This window comes from Thermobia domestica, chromosome 13, assembly GCF_964235325.1.
Source record: "Thermobia domestica chromosome 13, izTheDome1.hap1.1, whole genome shotgun sequence".
In the NCBI taxonomy this organism is placed as follows: Eukaryota; Metazoa; Arthropoda; class Insecta; order Zygentoma; family Lepismatidae; genus Thermobia; species Thermobia domestica.
This window is the reverse complement of record NC_137466.1, coordinates 91,512,480-91,522,073: the sequence shown is the minus strand read 5'-3', so window position 1 is coordinate 91,522,073 and position 9,594 is coordinate 91,512,480. Positions and strand designations below refer to the sequence as shown.

General features: G+C 36.6%; 1 protein-coding gene across 1 annotated transcript; it reads right to left on the bottom strand.

Annotated features, from left to right (window-relative positions):
• Positions 1 to 8,192: 8,192 nt before the first annotated feature.
• Positions 8,193 to 8,903, bottom strand: LOC145667671 (uncharacterized). The gene has a single exon (XM_081735129.1). The coding sequence runs from the start codon at positions 8,901 to 8,903 to the stop codon at positions 8,193 to 8,195; it is 711 nt and encodes a 236-aa protein (XP_081591255.1).
• Positions 8,904 to 9,594: the final 691 nt, after the last annotated feature.

Sequence of the window (9,594 nt, the reverse complement as noted above, 5' to 3'; positions counted from 1 at the left end):
GATACTTTCGATCCAGTTTAAATTAAAATTCAATCCCGCAACTTGGGGGAGGGGAGGAAGAGATATTTAGAAATGATTTAAAATGACCGATATTAGTGCTGAATCCACATTTTTTGGGGTCGCTGAGATGAACGGTGACACTTCCGATGCCATGACCCCAATATGGGGAGGGATATATATATATATATGGTCGAAAATGGCCGATATTAGTGTTGACTGTATAGTTTTTGGGGTCGTCGAGATGAACAGTGGCACTTCTGATGCTGTTTAATTCCAAATTCAGCTCCGCATCTTGGGGAGAGGGAAAAGGAAATACATAAAACTGATCAAAAATAACCCATATTAGTGTCGAATCCATAGTTTCCGGGGTCACTGAGATGACCGGTGACACTTCCAATCCCGTTTAAAATGAAAGGACCCCGCACTTTTCTTATGGAAAGTGGCTTTCGGCTAATGTTGTTGAAACTTCGCTGGTTGATAGTTCTTAACATGTGGATCAAAAGTCTCAATGGGCACAAAGACTGAAATCCACTCCTTCCCCCTCAAAAACCGCCTCCAAGTAGCTGGGGGGGGGATTGAACTGATTTCAGCATGTAAAACAATTTGTTGTTTTAATCAACTCAACAAGGACCCCAAACAACCACATGTTAGACTATCAAACTACCCCACTTGACACCGCCCTTTGCCCCCCACATCCCCCCCCGCGAATTACTTTACGGATGTTCCATATTACTGTAGTTTATAGTTGCGCGTATGTGTTGAAATACCTACTGTTTTGGTCTCACCGACGATATAATGGGTTTCACGTATCGCTGATTACGAATCTGAGGTGAGAGTTCTAGAATTCAAGATGGATGATCAATATGGCGGATTAAAAACACGAAACTCCTGAATGTAGCCACAAATAGCTGTTTACTAGGGTATTTTGGGTCGTTGGTTACGAATCTGAGGTCAAAATTCTTGAATTCAAGATTGCAGATCCAATATGGTGGATAAAAACGTCGAAGCCACAAATCGTAGTAGACTAGAGTGTTTTTAGATCGCTGTTTAAGTACGCAACATTCCTAGATACTTCAGCCACCATATAGAATTATTCTGCATCCTTGCCCTTTACCAAAACCCACCACAGATATCTTAATGCTGAACGGTGTTAAAATAATTCATCAATTATCTGTTCATTATTTTCATCATTTCTGTTTGCAGCATCTAATGTGGTACTTAGCAATGAGTCATCGGGATATCTAATATTCTGTAAATGTGCATGGCATAAATACCACAAGACACTTGCAACATGCGCACATGTACCTAATGTACGAGCACCGCTTTGACATGTACAGTAGTAACCTTGAATAACATTTTGATCATAATCCTGGTCATCTTCATCATTGGCTACATATGCTATGAAAACTTGATGCTTAGTTGCATTGCGGAACCTTGAGTAGAGACGTATGCGCAGGAATCCCGGTTCAGTTACGTTTTCGTCAAGCTGGAATTGCTCATCCTTATCTCGTATTAGTTTATCTTGGACATAAGAGGATGAGAGATCTACTTGATATGTGCCTACAGTCAAATCTCGTAAGTAGTTTAAGTTAAGTACAGAGAAATCAATTAGGCCTTGATCATTCAGCGGTACCCATTGACCGTTCCTTCTAATAAGATTATCTACCTCCGCTCTTGCTTTAACAACGTTCGGCATGATTGATCTATTTCTCATTTCTCTAGCTAATTCAATGGTTGCATCTTGCATGAAAATAACGGGATGGTATCTGTTCAAAATAGCTCCAGCTATGCGATAGAAACTATTCAATTTCTTTGCATGTTGCAGATTCAACGTCTGTGCTAGAAACTTAAAAACAGATCTTAGATGCCCGTTTCTTGCCTCGAGTATCCATCGACTTTTTGTAACAAGTCGAGAAGTATTCGCTTCTTCTGTTGATAGTTGTCTTTCACGTGGTAGTAGGAGTGCGGGCATTCTATGATCAATTCCTAAATATTCCAGTAAAGGAATTGCATCGCGGTATCCTCTGTCTACTAACACAATGACCAGGATTATGATCAAAATGTTATTCAAGGTTACTACTGTACATGTCAAAGCGGTGCTCGTACATTAGGTACATGTGCGCATGTTGCAAGTGTCTTGTGGTATTTATGCCATGCACGACATTTACAGAATATTAGATATCCCGATGACTCATTGCTAAGTACCACATTAGATGCTGCAAACCGAAATGATGAAAATAATGAACAGATAATTAATGAATTATATTAACACCGTTCAGCATTAAGATATCTGTGGTGGGTTTTGGTAAAGGGCAAGGGTGCAGAATAATTCTACATGGTGGCTGAAGTATCTAGGAATGTTGCGTACTTAAACAGCGATCTAAAAACACTCTAGTCTACTACGATTTGTGGCTTCGACGTTTTTATCCACCATATTGGATCTGCAATCTTGAATTCAAGAATTTTGACCTCAGATTCGTAACCAACGACCCAAAATACCCTAGTAAACAGCTATTTGTGGCTACATTCAGGAGTTTCGTGTTTTTAATCCGCCATATTGATCATCCATCTTGCATTCTAGAACTCTCACCTCAGATTCGTAATCAGCGATACGTGAAACCCATTATATCGTCGGTGAGACCAAAACTGTAGGTATTTCAACACATACGCGCAACTATAAACTACAGTAATATGGAACATCCGTAAGGTAATTCGCGGGGGGGATGTGGGGGGCAAAGGGCGGTGTCAAGTGGGGTAGTTTGATAGTCTAACATGTGGTTGTTTGGGGTCCTTGTTGAGTTGATTAAAACAACAAATTGTTTTACATGCTGAAATCAGTTCAATCCCCCCCCAGCTACTTGGAGGCGGTTTTTGAGGGGGAAGGAGTGGATTTCGGTCTTTGTGCCCATTGAGACTTTTGATCCATATGTTAAGAACTATCAACCAGCGAAGTTTCAACAACATTAGCCGAAAGCCACTTTCCATAAGAAAAGTGCGGGGTCCTTTAGCCCCGCAACTTGGGAGAGGGGCATATAATAAAATGATCGAAAATGACCAATATTAGTGTGGAATCTATGGTTTTCGGGGTCGCCGAGATGATCAATGATCTTTCAGATGCTGTTTAAATCGATGCTATTAAACACGAAAACAGCATATTTCATGGGTACTAAACACATGAGATAAAGCGTATATATATATATATATATATATATATATATATATATATATATATATATATATATATATATATATATATATATAAAGAAGTGAATATTTAAAAGCTGCATTATTTTATACTTTCAAAACATCTTATATAGTTAGTGTTGCATTCTCGAAATGTTTGCTCTGTAACCAAATGGAAATTAGACTTTCACTGATGTGGGAGGTGTGCGTTACAACACTTCACCGACTTTTGAGCTGAGACTTTTTAAGTGTTCTAGGGCTTTATTCCGTACCAACCATCTCAAAACTGAGAAGTCTAACGCAATGCAAACTTTGCAAAAATCAATTACAATTGCTGTATCTGTTATCGCAAACTAAAACGCAGATTTTGAGTTGCGGTTACGCAAACTGAGACGGGATGGGGCTCTTAGGGTGACTAGATTGATATTAAAATTTTAAAAATCAGGACCATACGAAACGGCATAATTTGAAAATCTAATTAGTATAGTGGTCGTTAAGTCCTTAATTATGCCAGTGAGGAAGAAGTCTTTAAGCTTACTCCAAAATAAGCTTATTTTTAATTACTTAACCTTATTCAGTTTTATTATTTTTAACATTATCTTTCAGCATCTAAAAGGAAACTAGATTAGGGGCATTATTTGTCACTTGAATGTCATATTGTTTTAATGTCAATTTCTTGTAGAAGAGTTGATCTTTGCTTTAAAGACCTGTAGAAGTTCATACAAGAAATATGTTTAAAATAGCACTTTTGTGATTATACTACTTAACTATCAGCAAAAAATGGGCTTATTATTTTTTAAAAGAAATTTTGCCTTCTGTTTGCATTTATTTGCGGGACACTGGGCGACTTTGTGAAAAAAGGGAACAATACCATTAAAAATGGAACGTCTGGTCACCATAAGTATTCTTATTCTCCCATACATAGAACGCATTCTCCAGAAAAGTTTCAAAAGCACCATCATTTATTAGTACCCGAGAAAGTTCTGTCGGATATTGCGTAAGTATATTACAAAGAGAAAGATCATAACACAGCACGGAGTACCTTTTAAAAAATCAGAATATTACTCCTGATGCGGAAGTTATCTCCAATACCCGCACAGAATATAGATTTCATGAAGGTAGAACACAGAGGAACATGTATGAAAGATAATTTAGTGCATGGATTACCTCGTCGAGAGTTGAATTGAATTGAATTGAATTGAATTTCTCTTTATTTCAGCGGGCGAGGTTCAGCCGGAGGCTGCTCTGCCACCTAACCCTTGTCATCATTACAAAGAAAAGAAAGAAAAAAAATAAAGACACAAATAAGATACAAGATACAAATAACAACATAACATGATACATTCAATAATACTAATGATAAATAAAACACTCAGTAAATGTAAATAAAAAAAAAAAACTATACTCATACTGCTAGTCCAATTTCAAACTGTAGTAAACCTGTCATGTGTGCCAATGCTTTGTCTCTGATCTCTAAATAATAATGTTTGGAGTGATGATTTAAATAGATTATACGGTTTGTCAGTGATTGACTTTGGTAGGGAGTTCCAGATTCTTACTGCCGAGATTGAAAATGCCTTCTCCGTTATTTTTAAAGAATGCCGTGGCATATTCAGCTTATTGCTTCCTCGGGTATTGTAACGGTGAATTTCTGATCTACATGTTAATTTATGATGCAAGTAAGGTGGTGCTTTATGTGAATTTATTTTGTATAGTAAACAACAGTATCGGAGATATCGTCTTCGGGACATGGTTAGGATATTGTTTTCATTAAGTACCGGCAGAATATGCTGAGACTTCCTGTAATTGAGAGAGAAGCGTATAGAGTAATTCTGTATTTTCTGAATTGCTCTAGTATTTTGAGTGGAGAGAGAACTACCATATATTGAATCGCAGTAATCGAACAGAGGCAAAATCAGAGTGTTAACAAGATATAGTCTTGTTTCTTGCGATAAATAGCCTTTCAGTTTATAAAGCTGTCGTAAGATGCGCTTAGCTTTAATACACTGTTCAGAAATGTGTTTATTCCAGCTAAGCCCTTGGTCTATTATTAATCCTAGATCTTTAACAAAGGGAGAAAATGGAATACTGGAATTCACTACAGTTACTTTTAGGTCATCAGGGTTGATTTTGCTCAACTGATGTGATGTTCCTAATACAGTGAAAACACATTTTAATGGATTAAGTAAAAGACCATTCTTAAGACACCAGTTGCTAACAGCTGAAAGATCCGTATTAAGTAACTCTATTGTGTCCATAATATTTTCAGGTGTGCTACTGATGAAGATCTGGGTATCATCCGCATAGAAGTGAACTGATGAATGTTTTATGACTGTAGAAAGATCTGCTGAAAAGAGTGAAAATAATAGGGGACCTAATATTGAACCTTGCGGAACTCCTGCCTTTATCAGGGATGGGGTAGATACCTGAGTCTTTTCTCCTCTTAGTATTACTTGTTGCTGTCTACAAGAGAGATAGCTGTGGAACCATTTAATAACTGATTCCGAGAAGTTGTAATATTTCATTTTGGCCAGTAGGAGTTCATGATTTACTAGATCAAAAGCCTTCGAAAGATCCAACAAGACCAAAACTGTTACCATTGAATTTTCTATTGAATTCAAAATTGAATCTGTAATTTCTAAAAGGGCTGTGGTTGTGCTATGTTCTTTACGGAAGCCGGATTGAGTAACAGGCAATACTTCATTTTTATTGATAAAAGATGTTAATTGCTGAAATGCTACCTTTTCTAGTACTTTGGAGATAATTGGAAGTATACTGATGGGACGAAGCTCATCAAGCGACTGTACAACTGTCTTCTTGGGCAGTGGAACCACCTTCGCTCGCTTCCACAGTTCTGGAAAACAACCTTGAGTTAATGAATAATTTACTATGTGAGTAAGTGGAGTTAAAATAAACGGAACAGACAGTCGAAGCATTTTTCCTGTTATTCCATCAAATGCACACGTGTTGGATTTAATACTGTGTATTGCAGTTTTAACTTCTGTTTCGTTTACAGTGTGAAACTTAAACGTTTCAATATTGCTATTTAGTTTATGCGATGAAAGCCAATGCGTTTGTTGATCAAGTACTTCAGTGCTTGTCTCAGACATTTTATAGACACTTGTGAAATGTGAATTTATAGCTTCAATGTCATTTATATCATCTGGAAGAATCAAGCATGAATCGCTTTTACCTACACCAAGATCACGCAAAGTTTTCCAAATGTTACGTATATCATTAGTAGATCTCATGCGATCAGAAAAATACGCAGTCTTTTCTTGTCGCACAACAGTAGTTGTGAAGTTACGCAAACGTCTGTAATCCTCCCAATGCAACTGATTCTTCGTTCTTTTATATTTTCTGTAAGCACGGTCACGCAACTTCATTAAAAGTTTTGTGTTACTTGAAATAAAGGGAAGAGTGTTCTTAGATAGCCTTTTCGTTTTGAGCGGTGCATGGTTATCAAAAATGTCAAGTATAGAGTTTTGTAAAAATTCAACTTTATTATCTATTGTTTCCATTTGAATAATATCATCCCAGTTGTAATTTTGTGCATCATGATAAAACGATTCGGTATTAAATGAAGCGTAAGTACGACACTGAATTACTCTACTGGGAGTTTTGGATATTGTATGAAGCTTGAGAGTGACGTGAATTACGCTGTGGTCTGATGTTCCAATGGGTGGACTAACTCCAAACGAGTGTACCTGTTCCGGATTGTCAGTAATAATTAAATCTAGCAAAGATTCGGTAGTTTCAGTGACTCTCGTGGGTTCATTTATTAACTGTGTGAAACCTACAGCTAGTACGTTAATAATACCTACAGCTAGTACGTTTATGTTAATAATAGATTTCAAGTAAATAGTTTCTTGTTTATCTGGACAGAGTTGATCGCAATTGAAATCACCAACAACGAATATTTGGTCGACTTGTGGATATAGTTCCAATACGGCATCTTCGATCGCTGACAATTCCCTATATGGTATGCTGGGAGATCTATATACAGCAGTAATACCAATTGACAAGTGGTTCACATTAACAACAAGATTTAAAATTGCTATATCTTGATAAACATCGTTAGATTGAAAGTCAACAACTTTCACTTTAATATGTTTTAAGTAGTAAATCAGCATGCCTCCACCCCTCCCTTTGTCACTGCGAATGACTGAATATCCTGGAATCTCAATTTGCCTTGTACTTATAGAATCGTCCAACCATGTTTCCGATATAATTAAAATGGAACATTTTGTGGAGACAGCGAGTAGCCGTACTTCGTCAATTTTAGGAAAAAGAGAACGGACATTTGCATGCATAATCTTAAAATTTGACGAAGCAGCAGATTGAGTAAGGATCTGAAACCCCACATTGTTTATGTTTGTACTACTCATGTTCAAATACAAAGATTATAATTAAAATGTATGTAAAAAACACCATTAAAGCAGTAATTGAGCCCTGACGAAACTGAAACGCTACACTGACACACATGACATGATGATTGCCTTTTCTACCGATAAACATAAAATAAAATACCATAGAACATAGATGACTAAACTTACAGTAAAGAAGAAATAACAGTATGGGAAAAAATTGCCTTATAAATGCAGTTCTAACATAGGCGTTTTTGTATTTGTCACTTAACGCACACTTAATAAAACAGTGCTTAAAATTTAGCATTTTCATCGTGTTGTTAAGTTGTTAACTTCATCGTGTCCAGTTGAGATTTGTAACGTGATGAGTAACTAACTTACAACATTGGTACAAGTACCCTTGTACAAGTTCAACTTCTATATCCACTAATATATTATAAATTTGTCAACTCACGGTACACAGATAACAAAAGAGCAAAATTGATTTCGACTTACCATAGTTGTCCTTTAAAGTATAAAATATATTTATAACATAGAACAGAACAGATAACTGTAACATAAATACACTTTTGCACTACCTGCAAGTTACACACTTTTGCACTACACACAAGGTCATCATTCACACATTGTAGAGTGCAAACGTTACAGCTCTTGTAATTGAGAAGCGTTCGTAACGTAGTTCTTTTTGCCATTGATGATGACAACAATTTTTCCGTCCCTTGTATACACATTCTTGGGGTCAAACTTCTTAAGTGCCTTTTGCAGTAGCTGCAATCGTGAACTACATAAATCTTCTCTTATTACAATTCCAGAGTTCTTTAGCTTCCGTTTCTGATTAAACACTTCAGCCCGTGAGCGATAACTAACAAATTTAACAATAATTGGCCGTGTACTACCAGGCTTCTTCTGTCCTACTCTATGAGAACGGCAAATGTCCATTGTACTTAAATTTACGCCCAGTTTCTTTTCAAAGATTTCCAGTGCAAGGTTGTCTGTGTTTTCATTTATCTTCTCAGGTACACCGAAGATCCTTAAGCTGTTTCTACGCTGATATTGTTCTAACTCATCTATATTTTCCTGCAGATCACTTATTTTCTTGTCTCTTTGTACCAACTCTTTCCGTAAGTCCTCAATTACTTCAATATTGAAATTTAGCGTTTCTTCCAAACGTTCTATCACAACACGCGTTACAGATTCAATTATTGAATCAACGATTAGCTTCATGACTTCAGGTGTCTGCACAGTACGTTTCACTTCATCACATATATCCTTCATAATTTCTGACCTACTTGAAGCTGCAGCCGGTGACTTCAGTCCATTGTTTCTGCTGTTATAACGAGTGTTGTTAGCCATTTTGCACAGTAATTCTATTAAACTGATTATAATTACAAAGATTATATGTTCTGTGTGTTTCTTCTTGATTAAAACACTGACTAATTGTATTCACGCTACATTATATGCGAATATATGAATATAAATTATATGATTTTACTGGAGACGATGATATCAAACTTTCACTACGCCGCCATCTTGGTTCGGAACAGTAGTCCCTGTATATAGATGTCGGAACAAATAGTAATCTGAAAATAGAATATCTGGAGAATATAGGAGTATATTAACATTTCCCAGTTAAATCGTATAATAATGTCACGGGTGATTGAGGAACATAGAGCTTTATACAGAGTCGCTCTGACACGTAATTAGTGTCATACTAAAGAGTTCGACTAACATGTTTCCTGCAGTAGTCAGGCCTTTAGTATGACGCTAATCATACGTCAAAACGACTCTGCATAAGGCGGATAAGGTTTTGCGTCGTCCTGATGGAAAACAACTCCTATGTGATTCAGAAGCACTGGCTTTACAGTATCAAATTTTCTTTCACACGTTGTATTTGTTACGAGTATGCAGTTGCTTTGATCGCATGGCTAAGTCACAGCAATTAACCATTTACATTATAGCAAGCAGTTTACCAAACACACCAATCTTTTGTTTGATACAAAGAAAAAAAGAGGGAATTTATTTAATGACTGCACCATAGATTATG

Bases quoted from the DNA above. Each gene is read 5' to 3' on its own strand.
- LOC145667671 (XM_081735129.1), bottom strand. From the start codon at position 8,903: ATGGCTAACAACACTCGTTATAACAGCAGAAACAATGGACTGAAGTCA.